Raw genomic sequence first — 20,537 nt, forward strand, 5'->3', positions numbered from 1 at the left:
GGGGGGTGAGAGCCCAGGGTTTGGGCGGCAGGGGGGTGCGGGTGGGGGGGGGGCGGCGAGGAGCCCAGGGCTGGGATGGGGGGGCAGCCAAAAATTTTTTTGCTTGGGGCAGCAAAAAAATCTAGAAGCCAGCAGGGCCGGCTCTAACTCCTCTATTGAATTACATTAAAGGAGAGAAGTGTCTTTTGATCATTACTACAGTACCTTTTATGGGGACTCATTAATACTGTCTAGCACTTGGATTTGTAGATGTCAGAAAAAAAAGTGAAATCTAAGATCCCAAAAACTGAATGGAGTCTTTATGGCCAAGTCCCTACTGCACTGACCATTTTATCAAAGTTATCAAATAATACAGGTACTGTACATACCAGTTTTAACCACCAACTTCTATTGCTTATTTGGTCCATCCTACAATTGGCTGATATTCCTCACGTCTAGACAACAGAATTTTTCAATATTAATGCAGTTTAGCCTCGATTAGAAGAATATCAGTTATCCAAAATTCCATTATCCCAGGCCACATTATCCCTAAATATGTACCTTGTTGAAAATTAAAGGGACTATAACAACATGAGTATAGCATTTCACACCCGAAAGTGTCCCTGGCTCAGCATTCTTACTGTCTTAAGCTTGTCTTTTGTCCAACACCGAATGAACAGGAAAGTAACTAGAATATGAGACAGTTATTCACATTTAAACATTTATAACTCCATCCCCACAATATTTGAGTATGACATTACTTTTAAGTATTTAGGTTTTGTTTGTTGTTTTGTCAGGAAGGTGTTAGTTAATGTCAAAGGAACTACAGAGGTGTTATCTGCCCTGCCACTCAGAGGGAGTGTTTCCACCTGGGCTGAGAGTAGAGGCAGTCCTCGACTTTATGACGTTCAACTTACAACAAACAGCACTTAAATTTCAGAACTGACACCCTAATTCGACTTACGACGTTTCTTTCTACTTTAACGCTCGGTCCCGCAATGGTGTGGATTGCGGTTCCGAGTTATGACGTTTTGACTTGCGACACAATTTTCAGGAATCTATTGTGTCGTAAGTCCGAGGACTGCCTGTACATACTTAGAACTGGAAGATGAAGCAGGTGAAGCCAGCCAGAGAGAAAGCAAAGTGAATCGCTCTTCTCTCTGTCTGAGCAAAATAGGCTGCCTTGGATTTTGACACAGGCCTGCAGAAAAACATTTGTGATCCTTAGGCAGAAACTAAGGCTATGTCTACACTGCACACCTTACAGTGGCACTGTAAGGTATGCCGTGTAACCACTCTTTGGCAGTAGGAGAAAGCTCTCCTGCTGACAAAATAAAACCACCCTCAACCAGGGGGCGCTTTTTGTCAGTAAAACTTTTGTCGGTCAGGGGTGTGTTTTTTTCCACACCCTGACCAACAAAAGTTTTACCAGCGAAAGTGCAGTTTAGACATAGCCTTAGGTGAATTTTAGATTGGACATTGTATCTACTGTTTTTATCACAAGTCCTTGAGAGGACACAGTAGAAAGTAGTCAGACCAGTCTGTGGTAAGTGGACAATTCTACTGTAGGATAGTACCCAGGGAAGTGGTGTTTACTTTGGTAGGAGAGCCAGCCACAGACATGGGGAAAAGCCTTGGAAATCTCTGTGAATCATGAAGGAAACAAAAGGGGCTGCAGAAAAGACACTGGGACAAAATAAAGCCAGTAGCCTTCAAAGAAACAGAGAGGGTTTAGGAGTCAGACTGGACTTCTGCTCTCTTTTCAGATTCCAAAGCTAAACTCACACACCCCTCCCCAGAGAGGCTGAATGAAAATTCCTACCCAGCTGTCACTGTAGTAGCTGCCTTACAGAAGGGATTGGAAAATGAGGCAGTCTGACAGGCTAACAAGGACACTGTTCCAAGAATAGCCTGTGGTCTTGAAAAGCACTGGAACTTGAGTGGTAGGAGACCAAAGGCACAGTAAGACAGGAGTTGAAGGAATGTAGTACAGACAGAAAGAATGATTATGTGAAGACACGCATGACATTGCATAACAATAAAAACTAAGGGCAAGACTACATAAATGTATTGCTTAGGTTGTCAGTTTAAACACAAAAATAGGAAATGCAATCATGAAGGTTCCCATGTCATCTGCATGATTATAGACTCAGTTCACTATTGGGAGAAGCAAATGCTACCCTTGACTTCTGCCAACAAGTTCAATCTTCTGCATTGTCATGTATTTTTACCAAATTTTGAAAGCTTTCCAAAACTGGAAGTTATACATTAAAATCTAGTGGACAGTACAAAGAAAAATAAATTCAATATAACTTTAATAGGGACAAAATATACCACTGTAGTTTCTGATGTATCTTTTATGATACAATACATATTCAAATTTAAAATACCTAGCTTATCCCGCACTTTTCCTCAGTAGATCTCCAAGCACTTTACAAAAGAGGCAAGTATTATTGCCATTTGACTCTTTGGGAAACTGAGGGACAGAGAAGGGAAGTGACTTGCCCACATTCACACAGTAGGCCAGTGGCAGAACTGGAAATAGAACCCAGAAAAACAAGTGTTGCCCATATCACCACTTGCAATTACTTAATTCATCATCAATCATCACCATCATCATCATCATATTAGTCAAAACGAAGGGTTAATGCTTTGTACAGAAATTAACCCTTCAAGAGGTGCAAGTTTACCCATTTTTTCTAAAGTAGGTCAACAATAAAGCTTGGCATCGTCTACAGAATTGGTATCCTGATCCTCGACAAAATATAGTTAATGGACAGTTTTAAAGCAAGGAATGTCAGAATGATCATACTGTAATCAGTATATGAAAATATTTAACTCAAGCCTGAGTAATTTATAGATTTTCATGGAAATATTTGAGCATCAATTCAAGAAAATTCAGAGATCAGGGGTTTTCAAAACATCTGTCTGACAATGTGTACACAGTCCATTTTTAGTAGTCAAGCAACAAGACTCCAAAATTGCACACAACATTAAATCTAATGACTTAAAATGTATATCTAAATATACAATATGTAAAATGTGAGCAATTTAATATTGCCATGGGAAAATTAATTTCTGTATCTCCTTATTCTTTAAATTTACAACCTTAATGCTATGTTAACAGGTTTTTGGAGGGCAGGAAGGTTCCCCTCAAAAACAAAGGAGAGAGAAAATCCTAGCTGCTCCACTTTGGAATGTGTACTAGGACATTTGTACAGCTCCACAGATTTCAAACTACACTACTATCTACATACAAAAACTCAAGTGTAGCACAATAGTTCAGCAATTACGTTGTGTACATGATGAATTAAAAACAGCCAGTTACAAATGACACTTTAATATTTGGCCAATTGAGTTGACGGTGTGCAAAAAATCTGATTTTTGTTCGGAGTGGGATAATGTACATGTATACTTATCAGTTAACTCAATCATCTGAGTAGATTTTCCTTAAACATTAAAAAATGCAAAGAGCAAACATTATAAGCTTCAGCCCCAAGAGGATTTTTTTGAAGTTAAGATTGAAAACATTGGTTTATAATAAAAATGTTTCTCGCCTTACAGAATCAGCTACTGCAAGAGTTGCTCTAGAAAGTAACGCTGAAAAAAGGTTCAATTCTTTAACGGGCCAGTACAAGGTCCCCTTCTTGTCTTAGGTCTCCCTCTCACCTCTCCCCTTGGACGATACCACATGATGTAATATAAGGATTCTTCTTGTAGTGGATTGAATAAGTCCATAATTAATAGATTGCAACACATGAATGAACTAGAGTTTTAATTGTTTCATTCAAAACTACAGTTTTCCAGACCTAAACCCATCATATAAAAGTCAGGATATAACAACACTATTTCCTTCATTGTCATGCTTTTTCTATTTAGAAAAAAAGATGTCTTTAAAAGTGCAAAAAATGCTTTTCGTTTTCCTTACAAAAAGTGTATTTCTTCAAGAAGTCCTGCAGTTCTTGTTACAGGCCACTGCAATATTAAAACAATGCTTCAGAGTGTTCTGTTGATCTGCTCAGGGGAATGGATGATCAATCAGTTTTTCAAATCTGTCCATGATGATGTTGTGGAGGTTTTAATCCTGTAAGCCTCCAAATGAGATGGCCAGTGTATAACACATATGGGTATCCTACAACCAACCATTTAAAAAGCAGTTGAAGTGAGCTGCTCACAGCTGTTAAAACTGAACTTGGGTGTCATCTTTCTAACGTTATTGTATGTGGAGAATTAAAGGCTGTTTGTAGTAACTGTAGTTCTGAGGGAGACACAGTTTGTCTGGGTGGCATTTGGTATCGTACATTTTTCCAGAATTTTGTACTTGCTGAATGAGATTTCTCTGTGAAGTCCCCTTTCCATCTGATGGCCCCATGCTTTTGCTTAATATATTTGATCGATTCTGGCATGTTCGTATAGTCCTTTATTTTATCCAGTTCAATTAGAATAACTTTAATTCCATCACGGATAAGAGCATTGTACACAGCCAGTTGCTGTTCAGAGGTATCTTCTAACACACTATAACAGGATGATTCTGGTACTAACACAATTATCACTCTTCTGCTTTGGTTGATTTTTTCATCAGTGACATTGACCACAGCTGTAAACAAAGAAAAGCAGAGAAAGGTTTTTTTACTCCTGCAAAAGCTTATGCAATGTTTATTACTTTCATTTTGTGGCTGTTTAGTTTTCAGAAACAAAGATGTCTTACTTGTCTCCTTATGCCATATTATTCATTGATATTACACCTGTAGCTGTAAAAAGTTGGCATTGTTTTAAAAAAAAAATAATTCCATACATATCTTTAGATACAGCTACCAAATGTCATTAGTATATTAATACATGTAACAGGATTGCTTGCCCCTGTGCTATAGAGCCTGCGGCTAAGCCAGCCCTGATTACAGGACAAGCCACACCTGAGTTGAATCAAGTGATCCCAGGGTAAAAGGCATCAGGAAGCTGCAGGGAAGGGGCTCCTGCAGAGGGAAGCTATGGGGGGAGGGGTCTCCTGCAGTGGTCCCTGAGGAAGGCACAGTTCCTGAGGGAAGAGGGGCTGTTCCCAGCTTAAGCCGGGGGGGAGATTGTATTGTGATTGTTCTAAGAACTTTGATAATTTAATAAAAAGGCCCAGACCCAAGAAGGGCTGTGATTGAACGAGACTGCACGGAGTTTGCTGAAGAAGCCCTGAAGAAGAGGAAAACCAAGGCAGGACGCTGCAGAGGCACCTGCTGGCCACGAAAGGGTGGTTGGGTGGCAGCTGGCCCTGGTACACTAAGTATGTTGCAACCAGACCATCAGGAATAAGTATCAGTGTGAAAAAAACCCAAATTCCTATGAAAACTAAAGCAAAAATACTCTGAGCCTTAAATTGTGCCCTGCAGACTGCTCAAGGAAGAAAATTTCAAACAGGAGGACCCCCACCCATGAGAAGGCCTGCTACCATGAATAGAAAGTCCTAGGAAATTACAGCAAAAGCATACCAGCCAATCTTAGGCCTGGCCTACACTACAGAGTTTTGTTAACGTACAGCAGCTTATGTCGACCTGACTGTGTAAGTGTCTATACTACAATGTTGCTCCCGCTGATGTAAGTCGCAGGCTATACTGACCTAATAACTCCACCTCCATGAGAGGCATAGCACTTAGGTCGATGTAGTTAGAGTGACACAGTGTCTGTGTAGACACTGCGTTACTTACATCAACTGTTGGCTGTCAACCCTACATGGGGCTCACAGCTGGGGCCCGACAGCCCCCACACTGCCCTACTTAAGTCAGTGCAAGCGCTTCCGCTGAGGATGCGCAACACCGGCAGAAAGAGGGTAGCATGGATAGGAACACCGCTGTAATTACTGCCGTGGCTCTACAGCGACCTAATTTACATCAACTTAACTTTGTAGTGTAGACAAGGCATTAGCCACAGAGACCTAGTGTAGGACAAGCAATATAAATATTCATTCTAGTAAAAATAAGTTATCTGCATTACTAAGAATTTATTCAGAAATATGAATGCCTTCTGCTAAAATTCCATCTTAAGACAAAAGTATGTGTAACCCACACACCACCTGGGTATGGTGTTCTGTTCCCTCTAGTGGCACCAAGACCACTGAGAGAAAGAGATTAATAAGTCTGCTCTACAGCCTTAGCTAAGAGACACTTGGCTTTTAGCTCATGCATTAGAGGCTCACGCATAAAGCTCCAGAGGTCCCAGGTTCGATCCCGCCCACCGACGACCGGGGTCTGTCAGTGTTACACATGTTCATATAAAAAAGCTTGCTTTTACAATACTAAGCACATATTGGTTAGTTTGACAAACTTCCAATAGAAACTTATTTGGTTAAACAATCTGGAATAAATAGACCAATTTTTAAGCTCGGTTTTACTGATTATTTTATAGTGCATAAGTACAGCTGAAAGCTTATACAAGACCATACACAAATAACTCAGTGTTATCCCCACCTTCTCCTCAGGAAAGCAATTAGTGAAAGATCCTTCCTCAATTTCAGTACCAAATGTTAGAATCTTAGTTTCAGCAATATACGGCAAGAAGAAACATTCCCTCAGGATGTCCCTTTTTAAAGGCACTTGGAGAACATATTGTTCTGCTCATATTTGGATTAGAGTCAGGCATTTTCTCATCTCTTACTGATCTTTTCTGATACTGGACACAAAAGAGTTACTTTGTAATAATTTTTATTTTAAGTTGCACCATTTTGCCACACTTAAGCGCCCTCTCCCCCCTCATTGCCAGATGAGTCATTCAGATTTTATTTACTCTTCATGGGCAGTTGTCAGCGTGGAAAAGTAAAGAGGTACATTTGCCGGAGGTGAAATGACACTCTAGAGTGACTGCCATGCCAATAGCACTCCCCCCCTTCACAAGTGCTGCTCTGCCATTGTCCCTGACCCTGTGGACAAGGAAGGCTGTTACCAGTCCTCTCCCTCTGATCAGCACACCAGTCCCAGCTGCTTAAACTACCTACATATTAAAGGAAGAACTAGGAGCTGATCGGAGGAAAAGCTGAGGCAGACAGGGCTTTATGGGAGCCCCAAGCACAGTACTTCCACATTACCCATGGGATTACACAGGAGGGAGGAATAGGGATAAAAAAAAAAAAAAAAAAAAGAGACTGCTCACGCCAGGGGTCATCAACCTTTGGTACGCGGCTCACCAGGGTAAGCACCCTGGCGGGCCAGACCGGTTTGTTTACCTGCCGTGTCCGCAGGTTCGGCCGATCGCAGCTCCCACTGGCCGCAGTTCGCAGTCCCAGGCCAATGGGGGCTGCAGGAAGCGGCGCAGGCCGAGAGACGTGCTGGCTGCCGCTTTCCGCCGCCCCCATTGGCCTGGGACGGGGAACCGCAGCCAGTGGGAGCCGCGATCGGCCAAACCTGCGGACACGGCAGGTAAACAAACCAGCCTGGCCCGCCAGGGTGCTTACCCTAGCGAGCTGCGTGCCAAAGGTTGCCGACCCCTGGCCTACGCTAACCAGGATGCCTGGGGCACACAAGTTTGCTTATGTCTATTTTGAGGATCATTGCAGCTCACCTTTGAGACTGGTGAGAGAAAATATAGAAATTCCGATTAAAAAAAAATATATCTTACCTTGTCCTGGTAAGTCATCCCTTCCAAATATAAAGAGATTGTATCCACACTGTCTCTCTAAGACCTCAGGTAATATCTTTAGTGCAAAGATATCTGGTGAGTAGAGGCAGCTTACTCTGTTTTTTGGATACAGCACATATGCATCATAGATCTTCCCATCTGAAACTAAACAAAGTGAGCAAAATGATTAAGACCGAAAAGCATATTTAATAAAAAAGTAAACTATAGTTTTCCCCACACAACACTGCCATGGGCACAAATCCTGTAATTAAAGTTACTGTAGTGTGAGTAATTATACTTATGGAAGTAATAGTTTTACACGTAGATCTTTAGACTTTAATATTCAAAGGTGTAAAATTGATTACCTTTGAACAGTCTTTGCTCTACACTAAATAAAAAAAAAGCAAAATCACCAAATTATCTGTTTCAAGTACATATTATTTAAGTTCCAAGTTACTCATAACTGGTGTTTACTGCTTATGACATGAATTTAAAAAAAAAACAAAAAAAACCCCGCAATATTCAGAACGATCAGGAGTCTTATGATTTATCTGGAACAAAATTTCCAGTAAGGCCTGATTTAATAAACTTTATACAACTCCAGTAATTACCTCAATGCAGTTATTAAATACATTTTACTTCTCTCGTGGTACATCTCCTCATGATTGATCTAAATTCCAGAATTCTGCTCTCTCGTGTATGGGATTCCCATTGCTAATGCAAATTCCAGGAACATAAGAGAGAGCCGAATATCAGACCAAAATACAGATCTGAGAAATATTGTCTTTAAAAAACAGGTAGATGCTTAGGATTTTTCTCTGCGCTCTTTTACAAAAATGCACTTTCATATGATTTATTAGTACTCTTCCAAACAGTAATTAAAGAAAAGGTAGTTCTATAGCTTGAGTAGATGTTACAAGTGGAGAATACTTCTGTCAGCCATTTTAAGGCAAACAGCAATACAGTACATCAGCCAGTCAGCACACTGCTATCAAATATACAAGTCAATCTGCCATTTTAGAAATCTGAAGCACTTTACATAATCTAAATCAGAAAATATGCTAATAGTTTTCATGATACATCTCAAAAATGTAAGGGCGCCCACTTTGGGGGAAACTCCAAATGGAATCACTCTCACTCCAGGATCGTTTCCTGAATGCATTCCCAATCAGATTTTAAATTCTGTAATCTTTTTTCTTAAGAAAACACATACCTTCTTTACTCAGAAAAGGATGGCAGGAGTTCCGATACCAAAGCACAATGTCAATCTTGAGTAGCTTGTAGACAAACACAGCAACAACTATTACAAATACCAGTGAAACAAGTCCTCCAATCAAGTAACCCTGAATGTTTGGAGCTGTATTAGCAAAGGGGGGGGGGAGGGGGAGAGAGATACATTGTAACTGCAGCATGTGTCAAACAAGAAACATTCAAAACATTTTCTACAATCCAACAATTTGGTCTCTTAAAACCAGCTACTTATTTAAGGATTCAAACCATGCAATCAGCAAACAAGAAAAGACTAAAGATTCTTCCTGTATGGTTTCAACATAAAACTGTTATTGGCCAGCCTGCTAGTAAACCCAGAATGCATGCCGTCCTGTCTCAACAGAGGACATCTTAAAGTCAAAAATGTTACTGCACAAATGCAAAGAAATTGTATTTTCCAACCAGAAAAGAAATGCTGATGTTTATTCTGACAAGACAACTGACTCAGAATTCTCATACAAGTTTGATTTAGGACTTGTCAACACAAATATTCATTTTGCAGCAAGCTGGGGTGTGAATCTACCCCACAGTAGCTGGTTGCAGATTAACTGTGTAGTTCTCTTTGAAATGGAACTAGCTCAATGCCCCTCTAACCAACTGTGAATGTGCATCAGGAGGGTGCACCTGGACAGTTAATCCATTGTACGCTAATGAGAGGTAGATTCACAGCCTAACTTGTCATGAACTAAATCTTTGTGTAGACAAGCCCTTGTTAAAAAGTGGCACACGGTTGTAGAAAAAAGTAAGTAGTAAGACAATCCCACAAGAAGACAAAGAAAAGTGAACACATAAATGTGTCCTCTTGTTACACCATATGCTCTCTGGAACTGGAGCAGGAATGGTCAGGTACTAAATGACTGTCCTGCGTCTAGCACAGTAGGTGACCAATCTGATCGAGGTTTCTAAGTGCTAATGCTGTATAAGCAGCAACAACAGAAAATTCCCAATTACTAGAGTGGGAGTTGTTAGCACTCAGCACTGCAGAAAATAGCCCATGTTTATTTAAGTGACTAAATATGGTTTTAAGAGCACAACTTTAGGCACCCAAACTTTGATAGTTTGGGATATTAACAGAATGAGACTAGCCACAAGTAGTAATTTTGTAGTATGAACTATATTGTAGGAGGATTGTATTGTCTCACTTTAGTGCAGTCTGTGTTCTGTGGTTACATTAATGGAGGATTATGATTCACAGTCAGAAAAAGTCCCAAAGAGATGCAATATCTCTGTAGGCTCTATTCTCATGAATGAAGTTGCATCCATTGTGGAACGCAAGTTTGCCTTTTGTACTCAAAAACACTACTTTAAAGCAAAGCCCAAAGCAGTTTCTAAGTCTTATAGGCTTCCCCACTCTGCTATACATTTATAAACTCTAGCTCCCTCTTCCACCCTCATTTATGGCACACTAAGCCAGTGGTTCTCAACCAGGGGTTCGCGGAGTTCTTCCAGGGGGTACATCAGCTCATCTAGATATTGTCTACTTTTACAACAGGCTACATGAAAAACACCAGTGAAGTCAATACCAACTAAAATTTTATACAATGACTTGTTTACACTGCTCTATATACTACATCAGTGTGCCTCAACCTGACAATCATGATTTATTTTATAATTATATGGTAAAAATGAGAAAGTATAAGCAATTTTTCAGTAATAGCGTGCTGTGACACCTATGTATTTTTAGGTCTGATTTTGTAAGCAAGTAGTTTTTAAGAGACTTTGGTACACAAGACAAATCAGACTTCTGAAAGGGGTACAGTAGTCTGGAAAGGTTGAGAACCACTGGACTACGCTATTGGTTGTCATTACAGTCACCTTGACAAAAAGGGTTTATGAGAAGTGTACTAGCAAGAGACAGAGCACTATGGTACTCTATGCCTCTCCTTTTGAACGATTATATAGCACCTGTCTTCCAAACATTAACCAATTAATCCTCACAACTTCTCTCTGTGGTAAACAAGATCTTAAAATAAAAATAACCTCCAAAACAGATTTCTCTGGAACTAGGCTTAAATGTAAGCCATTGTTTATTAACCTTGTAGTAGACATTGGCTGAATTATCAAGGTACATCTTGCAATAGGCAGTAGTTTTGATTTCAATATCTTATTACTTTTCAGGTGAGGTTTGAGAATTAATTCTATTTTAAAGTAGACTGGCCTCAAATTCTGCTTAAATAAACTTGAGAGACTTAATTTGAACTTTTCTCTCTTATATTAAAGTTACCTGAACTCCCATATATGCACATTTGTACTCATTTCAGCTTTTCAACTTTGAAAACTAGAAACAATTGTTAAATTTGTCAGCACATAAACTGCTTATCTGTTGAGTCACAATGAATTTGGCAATAGGGACCTTTTAATGTTTCACACATTCCACATTAAACAAAGCAAAATCTATACTCTGGGGCAAAAAACAGAGCATACAAAGGGGGAGTGGCGTGTGCATGGAATTCCTGCCTATCTGTTATGGAGTGATGAGGATAGAGGGAATCAAAGGAGCAGCAGCAGCCACTGCTACATATATCCTCTCGTCCTCCTCCACACCTCAACAAAATAGAGTAGAGATGCTGGGGTCGTGGAGTTACTTCAGAAGTGAAGCAGTAACCACAAAATTTGTGCCCAAATGCTCCTTTCTGGTTCTTCAGCCTTCAGTTAACAACAAGGTGAACAGAAGCATTATTGAAATAAGGCAATATGGAGTATAAAAGAAAGTAATTAACTGAGAAAATACTGTTTTAAAGGGAAAAAGGTGAATTTGAAAGAAGCTATTCAGGAGGAAGAGGGGGAATATGTTTTAAACAAATGTAAGAATTTAGGGGTAAATGCAACAAGGGCAGCTACAACTTAAGAGGAAGGAAGACAGCAAGAGTGCTAACTTGTAGTAGTTATCTACCATGTCTGGAATAAGCTAATTCTAAGTTTGTTTTAATTTATTTTTTTACTGAAAAGTATTTCATTGGTATTTTCTGAAAGGCTGTTGAATTGAAATATAGAGTCCAAAGTTTATTAAAACTGATAGTTTAATTAAATTTGGTAATAGAACGAACGTAGAATACTTTAGTTAACATACGTATACAATTGTAACATCCCCGTCATGTTCTGTTTAATGCAGAGCTGCTTTACACAGTTATAGCCAATTATGGCTGATATTAGCTGAATCTTTATTAAACGGTTTCCTTTTCATTACATGATCAGGTTAGAATTGTAGTTATAAACTTATTTAATATCTTACCTGGCTGTTTTAGTACAATGTATGCTACAGCTTCGCCATAGGGATGTAAAACACAACAGAAAAACTTGTGAGAATAATCCTTACTTTTCACTTTTGAAATGTTGAATCTTGCTCCAATTATAAAACCACCTCCCAGGGAAGGTTTTCTATCATAACAATAAACAAAAACAAACAAAAAAACACACACATCAGCGGATAGAGAAATTATTATACATTAGAATTTCAATATGGACTAGGCAGACTTAACTGCAAATACAAGAAAGTTCACTTTTACCCTCAAGAGTGTATTAAGCAAGTAGAGTTCAGGTCACTTGTGAGCAAACATTGATATTGGGAGTCAGGACTTTATAGTACAAAGCCTAGTGTCAGCAAAATGAGGTACCAGAGCCAAGGGTTTGAAACTACACAGATGGAACAATGACATTACACTGGTTGAATTACTGCCCATATTAGAACATTTAAACTTCTGTAGGCATTGCTGTCAGGTACTGTGCCTCCATATTTTCAGTTCTGATACTTGTTGCTGGCCACTTTAAAAAATAGCTATTTTCCATACCAACTGAGCTTTGGTTAAAACTGATTTAGCTATTATGGCTTTATAATTTAAAAGATAGATGAGGACAGGTTGCAAACTGATTTAGTTGTATTGGCATCCCATAAGAACAGTTACATACCTTATAGTAGCCGTAGGTCTTCGAGATGTTCTGTCCATATGGATTCCACACTTGGTGTTCATGCACCCCATACGTGTAAGATCAGATTCTTTTGACCAGCAGTGTCCACTGGGGCCAGGCCTGTCCCCGAAGCATCCTCTCAACTCCCTCATCCAAGAGCATAAAGTGCGGAGCAGGCCCTCAGTGCCTTCACCAATACAGAATCCCAGAGGAGTAGGATTCCATATTAGGGAAGGAGGACAGGTCATGGGATCCTTGTGAACAAAACATCTTGAACCACAGTACTGTACTGTAAGATAATAGCCAGTTTGTGTCTACATGGTAGGTGCTAGGAGCCCTAGTTAAAAGATTGTAGCACAGCCTTACCAAAATGAAGCTTCTTACAAGACACAGCTTTAGTAAAGTGTGTACCAAACTGTACATAGCTGCCCTATAAATTTCAGAAATAGATCACCTGAGCTCTAGTGGAATGAGCTCAGCTGTGCCTAGATAGCTCTAAGCTGGCTGGGCTAACTCATAAGGTGCTCTTGCATAGCCAGAAACCCATTTTGATAACTTCTGTGAGGTTACTGCCTGATCCCTAAACATATCCACGACGGCCATGAACAGTCTGGGTGTTCCTGAATGGTTTTATCCTGTTCAGAGAATATAAAGCTCTTACTGCATAAAGTGTGTGAAGCTTACTAGTAATGCCAAACCATACTCCAAGACTTTCACTGCACTGCAGCAGTGTCCACACAGGATGTTACTGTGCTGTAAGCTGGTGTGCTGATGGCTCACACCTTGGCTTGTGACACAGTAATTTGCCATGTAGACAATTGGGCTACTGGCTGCCAAGCTTGAGACAAATCTAATGTTTACTCGTTTGTCTCAGTTCCAAGAATCTTGAGAGGGAAACTTAATGTCTCATTTTTGGAGTGATGTTCGTTTCTCAAGGAAATCAACATGTGCATCTAAGTAGACAACTGGGACATCTCAGCATTGCAGCTTGGAGTTGGAATCATGGCTCATGGGGTGCACTAGCTAAGGAGGACTGAGACTTAGCTACTTCCTTCTTCTCCATATCTGAGATGGCTTTTGTGGAGTACTCTAGAAGAAAAAACTTTAGTGGCCAACCCTAGTGTGACACTCTACCTCGGGGGAGCACCCTTGAAGCCCCATATTCATTGTTTGTATATAATTGAGGTATTTCATAATAAGCATGCCATGTGAGGTATCATGGGAAAGATTATGATCTGCTGAAACCCACTGTTCCATCTAAATATGTACAGTAACTCCTCGCTTAATGTAGTTATGTTCCTGAAAAATGCTACTTTAAGCAAAACGATGTTAAGTGAATCCAATTTCCTCATAAGAATTAATGTAAATTGGGGGGGGAGGGGGTGCTTAGGTTCCAGGGAAAGAAAGAAATTGTGTGTGTGTGTGTGTGTGTGTGTGTATATATTTATATATATATATATATATATATATATACACACACATACACACACACATACACGTGCGTGCGCACACACACACACACACACACACACACACACTATAAGTTTTAAACAAACAATTTAATACTGTACACAGCAATGATGATTGTGAAGCTTGGTTGAGATGGTGGAGTCAGAGGGTGGGATATTTCCCAGGGAATGCCTTACTGCTAAATGATGAACTAGCACTCAACTGAGCCCTCAAGGGTTAACACATTGTTGTTAATGTAGCCTCTACAAGGCAGCACAAATGGAGGGAGGAGACACAGCATGGCAGTGGCTGCAAACATTGAAACTGAAAGGGGTGATGAATCCACGCTATCCCAATGGAGCGCACCACTCCCTCCACTTTCCAAAGTGCTGGGTAGTGCATGTGTGCGTGGCTAGGTCTACACTACGGGGGGGGGGTCGACCAAAGATACGCAACTTCAGCTACGTGAATAGCGTAGCTGAAGTTGCGTATTTTAGGTCGACTTACCTGGCTGTGAGGACGGCGGCGAGTCGGCCGCTGCCGCTCCCCCGTTGACTCTGCTTCCGCCTCTCGCCGCGGTGGATTTCCAGAGTCGACAGCAGACCCATCGGGGATCAATTTTATCGTGTCTACACTAGACGTGATAAATCGATCCCTGATAAATCGATCGCTACTTGCCGATCCGGCGGGTACTGAAGACGTGCCCTGTGAGTCAACAACCATCAACAGCCATTGTCCTGCCAGGGAGTTACAATCCAATGACTAACTTGCACAAGGCCACATCAGGGGAATTGCTCAATCTTGCCTGGGGACTCAGCAATGCCCACCAGACATGCCTGAACTTGTGTTTTCCAAGCACATGGGACTAAGGGTATAAAACAGACACAGTGACCCCATGCTTGGCCTTTTCTTCTCCCCCCACCTACACTGCAAGCAACATGGACACTCAGAAGATTGAAGACTCCAACAGAGGAGACTGGCCCAGGTTTCAAGGGTGAAACCTGTGTACTCTGAACTGCAATATCCAGTGGCATGAGAAAAACTGCTTAATCTAGATGTTACCCAGTCTAATAGGGTTGAGAATGTAGGCTGCGTGCTTACATTTTATTTTATTTTGGTAACCACTCTGACTATCTGCCTAATCACTTAAAATCTCTTTTGTAATCAATACACTTGTTTTACTGTTTACCTTTATCAGTGAGTTTGCCTGAAGCGCGTGGTAAATCTAATCAGATTTACAAAAGCTGGTGTATGTATATCCACTTTCCATTGATGGAGTGGTGAACCAATTAATAAACTTGCATTTCTCAAGAAAGGATCTTGAGCAGTGCAAGACAGTATACTCCTGAGGTACAAGGCTGGGAGATGGGGGGATTTGGCTGGTGCCTTTCTCTGTGTGATTCATGAGTGGCTCTGGGAGCATTCATGCAATCTAGCTGGGTATGTGGCTCCACATGCAGTTGTGCTGAGTGATAACAGCACCTGGAGGGGTTTGCTGCTTATCACTAGCAAAGAATTGTGAGAGACAGCCCAGGCTGGAGAGTTAAGTGGGCAAATTTGTCCCACAGTCCCAGACTGAACCCCGGGGATCCTGTCACACCTAGCCTTCGGAGTCTGCTTGGACATAGAGCAGCAGGTGGAGTACCAATAAGATACATGACCTTCACCTAAATCAAAAAGGCACCTAAGAGGGCCCATCATTGAATGGCGTAGAAGCATCACAGGAGAAGTATGTCAAACCCTGGAGATTTAGCTTCTGCCATAGTGGCTCAAGTCCTGGTAAGAGAGAGAGGGGGTTCTGCACCTAACCATCTATCTACTGAAAAGAATTTTATTAAGCCAACAGGGACATTAACAGGACTAGCTTAACACCTATGTTAACTAATCACTAACACTAACTACAACAGAGTTGCAGAGAAGCAGCCTGACTCTGCACAAGTTCCATCTTGCTGCCATCGATGGCAAAAAGGAATTGAGGGATGGTTGGCCCCCTCCCACGGGTGAGGTAATGGAGCACGAGGATACCTAGGGAACAGGCGTAGTCCCAACTGAATTTGATTTGGCCAAATGAATCCAATTTTGTGTGCCTGCACACCAAAAGCTGGATCCATGTGAACAATCACTTGAAAAAGAATACCTGCTTCTACCCTCCCCCAAAATCATTCTAGGTGGTTCATTCATCCAGCATTTTTGGCTTCTCAGTGGACAGGCATTCTGTCATGGTCCTGATGGATAGCGGGGAGGCATGTTGGGAAGACTCCTGCGAGTTAACAGGATCAGCAACAGTTGGCAAATCATTCAAGCTTACACAAAGCTGACTACAGAGTCCGTTTATAGAAAGAAAAAAAAGTCAGCTAATATAGCCCACGCTAACAGTGTGGCTCTGGCCTCTAGTGGTTAGCCCATGTTCAGAGGTTTCTGAATTTGCTGCTGCTGTTGAACTATGGAAACTGGTTCTTCAGTTTAAGGAGTAAAGCTAATACTTTTAGATCACAGAGGTCTCTGGTTCAATCCCAGCTATCACCTCCTCCAGAGGCACAGTGTTATACGTGCAGCAGGAAAGTACATCTGGAGCTCATCCTTCAAAAGGGTGTAAGGAGGAAGCAATAAAGAGAATCAGGTAAGACAGGATTAGGACAAGAAATAGCAGAGAAATGATCAGGCCAAAATTTTCATACTGTGGTGCCTGAAATTAGACACCTAATATGTTTTTTGGGCGATTTCCGGGTATCCAACAGCTCCAGCTGACTTCAAGGGAAACTGCAGGTATTCAACACCTCTGAAAATTAGCTCACCTAGAATCTATATTTTTTAGGCACCCAAGTTGAAAATTTTTGCTTAGGGCAAAAGTAACAATAATTAATTTGCTCCTGATGCCTCAGTTATCAGTTATGTGGGACACTAAGGTTTAGAGGTAAGCAGGGAATGTTAGTTATTTTTGTAGCCCGTGAGACTATAATACAACAAAAATCACTCACCCTATAAATCTAAAGGAGTTTGGGGATAAAGTAAAACTAAAATTCAAGACAATTTTCCTCAGGAGCAGGTTGACATTTAATATTCTCAAAAATATAGTTAAATAAATAAAACAAAAAAAAGTGAATGTGCCAATCTTCTCTAAACAAGAAAATGTTTTATGAAGTTTCAACTTGATTCAGTGGCACATGTTATGCAATTTGTGAACCTGGCCACCGCATACATGCAGGCAGAGCAGCTGAGCTTAAAAGAACTCAAGGAAACACCTATTGTATATATAATGAATTGTTCCCATACTGGCAAACTCTTTTTCCACTGGGGCTGGTTGAGATCAGCCTTTAATCTATGGATGAAGAGTGCTAAGTATTATCATGCTATTATGAATTTCCAAAATCTAGATAAGATGGCCTCAATACATTACTTACAGAAAAAATAGATAATTATTAAATGCATGGCAAATTTGTTGAACATGAAGTACTTTCAGTAGTCTGTTGGCATTCATTAGGGAAGGATGGAAAAAGTGGGTTTGTTTAGTCTGGAGAAGAGAAGACTGAGACGGGACACGATAACAGTTTTCAAATACATAAAAGGTTGTTACAAGGAGGAAGGAGAAAAATTGTTCTCATTAACCTCTGAGGACAGGACAAGACAAAAAGCAATGGGCTTAAATTGCAGCAAGGGAGGTTTAGGTTGGACATTAGGAAAACTTCCGAACTGTCAGGGTGGTTAAGCACTGGAATAAATTGCCTAGGGAGATTGTGGAATCTACATCACTGGAGATTTTTAAGAGCAAGTTAGATAAACACTGTCAGGGATGGTCTAGATAATACTTAGTCCTGCCATAAGTACAGCAGACTGGACTAGATGAGCTCTTGAGGTCCCTTCCAGTTCTACAATTCTATGATTAGTCACTATTTTGTCCAACAGTTACTTTTATGGATGATTCACACCAAATAATCTTAAAATATTTTAGCATTCAATCCACATGCAATTTGATTTGTAAGAATACTTACTCATAGAATTGTTCCTCGTAGGTATCATCAAATCTATTAACATCCTCACCATTGACTTGCCAGTATGGATTCAAAGTACCTATGCTACTGGATATATTACAGTCCATGATGACATGAGCTCCTACAAAACATTTAAATGTGACAATTAAAAATTGTGTACCATAAGCAGGCAGACTCATATGATTATGTAAATAGTTTGGGAAAGGACAGTTGCTTAGATTACAGCAACTGTGGTTCTTAGAGGTGTGTTGTCCATGTGTGTTGCACTTTTGGTGTGCACACTCCCACATGCTTGAGACCAGAGTCTTTTGGCCAGCAATGTCCATTGGGGCTCCGCATGCATTCTGAGTGGCCTCGTGCTCCTCTACTGCAGGGCCAGCTCCAGCATTTCTGCCGCCCCAAGCAAAAAAAAAAAAGCCGTGATCGGCGGCGGGAGTTCAGTGGCAGGTCCTTCGCTCCTACAGGGAGTGAGGGACCTGCCGCCCCCGAATTGCCGCACATGCCTCCCCTCTCCCTTGGCCACCCCAAGCACCTGCTTGTTAAGCTGGTGCCTGGAGCCGGCCCTGCTCTACTGAGGGCATAAAGCGGGTGGTGTGGGGCCAACTGCCTCTCAATTCCTTTGCCATTGTAGAATCCAGATATTACAAAACTCCACAGGAGTAGGAAAGAGGGCAGGTCATGGAATACATATGGACAATGCATCTCAAAGAACTCTAGTTATTATAAGGTAAGTAATTCTTTTTTGAGTGCTTGTCCGTATGTATTCCACTCTTGGTGACTCTCAAGCAGTAACCTGATGGAAACCGGTAGGTGGCTCAGAGTCTGCTTAAACAAAGATTGCAGTACAGCTCTGCCAAAAGCAGCATCAGACCTCAATGCTTCTACCAAGAAATACTGTTTGGTAAAAGTATGGCTTGAACTCCAAGTAGCTGAAATGGATACGCTTAGCACAGAAGCCGCAGAAGCTGTCCAAGTGCAGTGGAGCAAGCTCTAATCTGAGTTGAGAATCTAAACTAGCTAATTCATAACAGCTGTTACCACATCACAAAACCCACTTGGAAAGCCTCTGGGCTGATAGAACTTTTCTCTCAGAAAATATAGAAATGTAAAAAATAAGTAGTCATGGGGAAATCCTGAAGGATTTGGTTTTTTGTAAGTAAAAGGTTCCTGCAAACCTCTAAGGTGTGCAGCCTAGCCTCCCCTGGATTAGTATGTCATTTCTAACTGAACATTGGCATATTAATCAGTTGGTTTAAAGGAAAGCCCATAAATCCTTTCAGTAAGAACTTGGGATAAGGTTTAAGTGAAAATTTATCCCTACGGTGTCTGCCATATATGTTTACCAGATTCCAGGAGAGGATCATTAATGGGAAGTGCCAACTGACCAGGCATAGAGAATCTCCAAACATTTAGGAAGATTTTGTACCTCTTCCACAAGTTTCTTGAGAGACTCAGTTATATGTTTCAGAGTAGCAGCCGTGTTAGTCCGTATCCGCAAAAAGAACAGGAGTACTTGTGGCACCTTAGAGACTAATAAATTTATCTGAGCATAAGCTTTCGTGGGCTACAGCCCACTTCATCGGATGCATGCAGTGGAAAATACAGTAGGAAGATATATATATACACACACACAGAACAATGGGTGTTATCATACACATTATAACGAGAGTGATCAGTTACGGTGAGCTATTATCAGGAGGAGAGAAAAAGAACTGTTTGTAGTGGTAATGAAAATGGCCCATTTCCAGCAATTGACAAGAAGATGTGAGGAACTGGGGGGGGTGGGAGGGGAAATAAGCATGGGGAAATAGTTTTACTTTGTGTAATGGCCCATCCACTCCCAGTCTTTATTCAAGCCTAATTTAATGGTGTCCAATTTGCAAATTAATTCCAATTCAGCAGTCTCTCGTTGGAGTCTGTTTTTGAAGTTTTTTTGTTGTAATATTGCGACTTTTAGGTCTGTAATCGAGTGGCCAGGGAGATTGAAGTGTTCTCCAACTGGTTTTTTGAATGTTATAATTCTTGACGTCTGATTTGTGTCTATTTATTCTTTTACGTAGAGACTGTCCGGTTTGGCCAATGTACATGGCAGAGGGGCATTGCTGGCACATGATGGCATATATCACATTGGTAGATGTGCAGGTGAACGAGCCTCTGATAGTGTGGCTGATGCGATTAGGTCCTATGATGGTGTCCCCTGGATGGTGTCATCATCTGGACCCATGGAAAAGAAGCCCTTGAGGAATTCCATCATGATTTCAACAATTTCCACCCCACCATCAACCTCAGCCTGGACCAGTCCACACAAGAGATCCACTTCCTGGACACTACAGTACTAATAAACGATGG

The 20,537-nt window shown here is 41.0% G+C and overlaps 1 protein-coding gene across 1 annotated transcript in view; it reads right to left on the reverse strand.

The window, feature by feature from the left end:
• Positions 1-3,741: 3,741 nt before the first annotated feature.
• Positions 3,742-20,537, reverse strand: part of LOC112109688 (interleukin-1 receptor type 1-like) — a 28,618-nt gene continuing 11,822 nt past the window's right edge. The window contains exons 4-8 of the mRNA XM_024204277.2: positions 18,189-18,309; positions 12,077-12,222; positions 8,789-8,932; positions 7,576-7,740; positions 3,742-4,576 (exon numbers count right to left, since the gene is read on the reverse strand). Coding sequence (XP_024060045.1) covers positions 4,179-4,576; positions 7,576-7,740; positions 8,789-8,932; positions 12,077-12,222; positions 18,189-18,309 — 974 coding nt within the window. The 3' untranslated portion in view covers positions 3,742-4,178. The remainder of the gene's footprint in view (positions 4,577-7,575; positions 7,741-8,788; positions 8,933-12,076; positions 12,223-18,188; positions 18,310-20,537) is intronic.

This window comes from Terrapene carolina, unplaced genomic scaffold, assembly GCF_002925995.2.
Source record: "Terrapene carolina triunguis isolate 2854851 unplaced genomic scaffold, T_m_triunguis-2.0 Scaffold21, whole genome shotgun sequence".
Lineage (NCBI taxonomy): Eukaryota > Metazoa > Chordata > Testudines > Emydidae > Terrapene > Terrapene triunguis.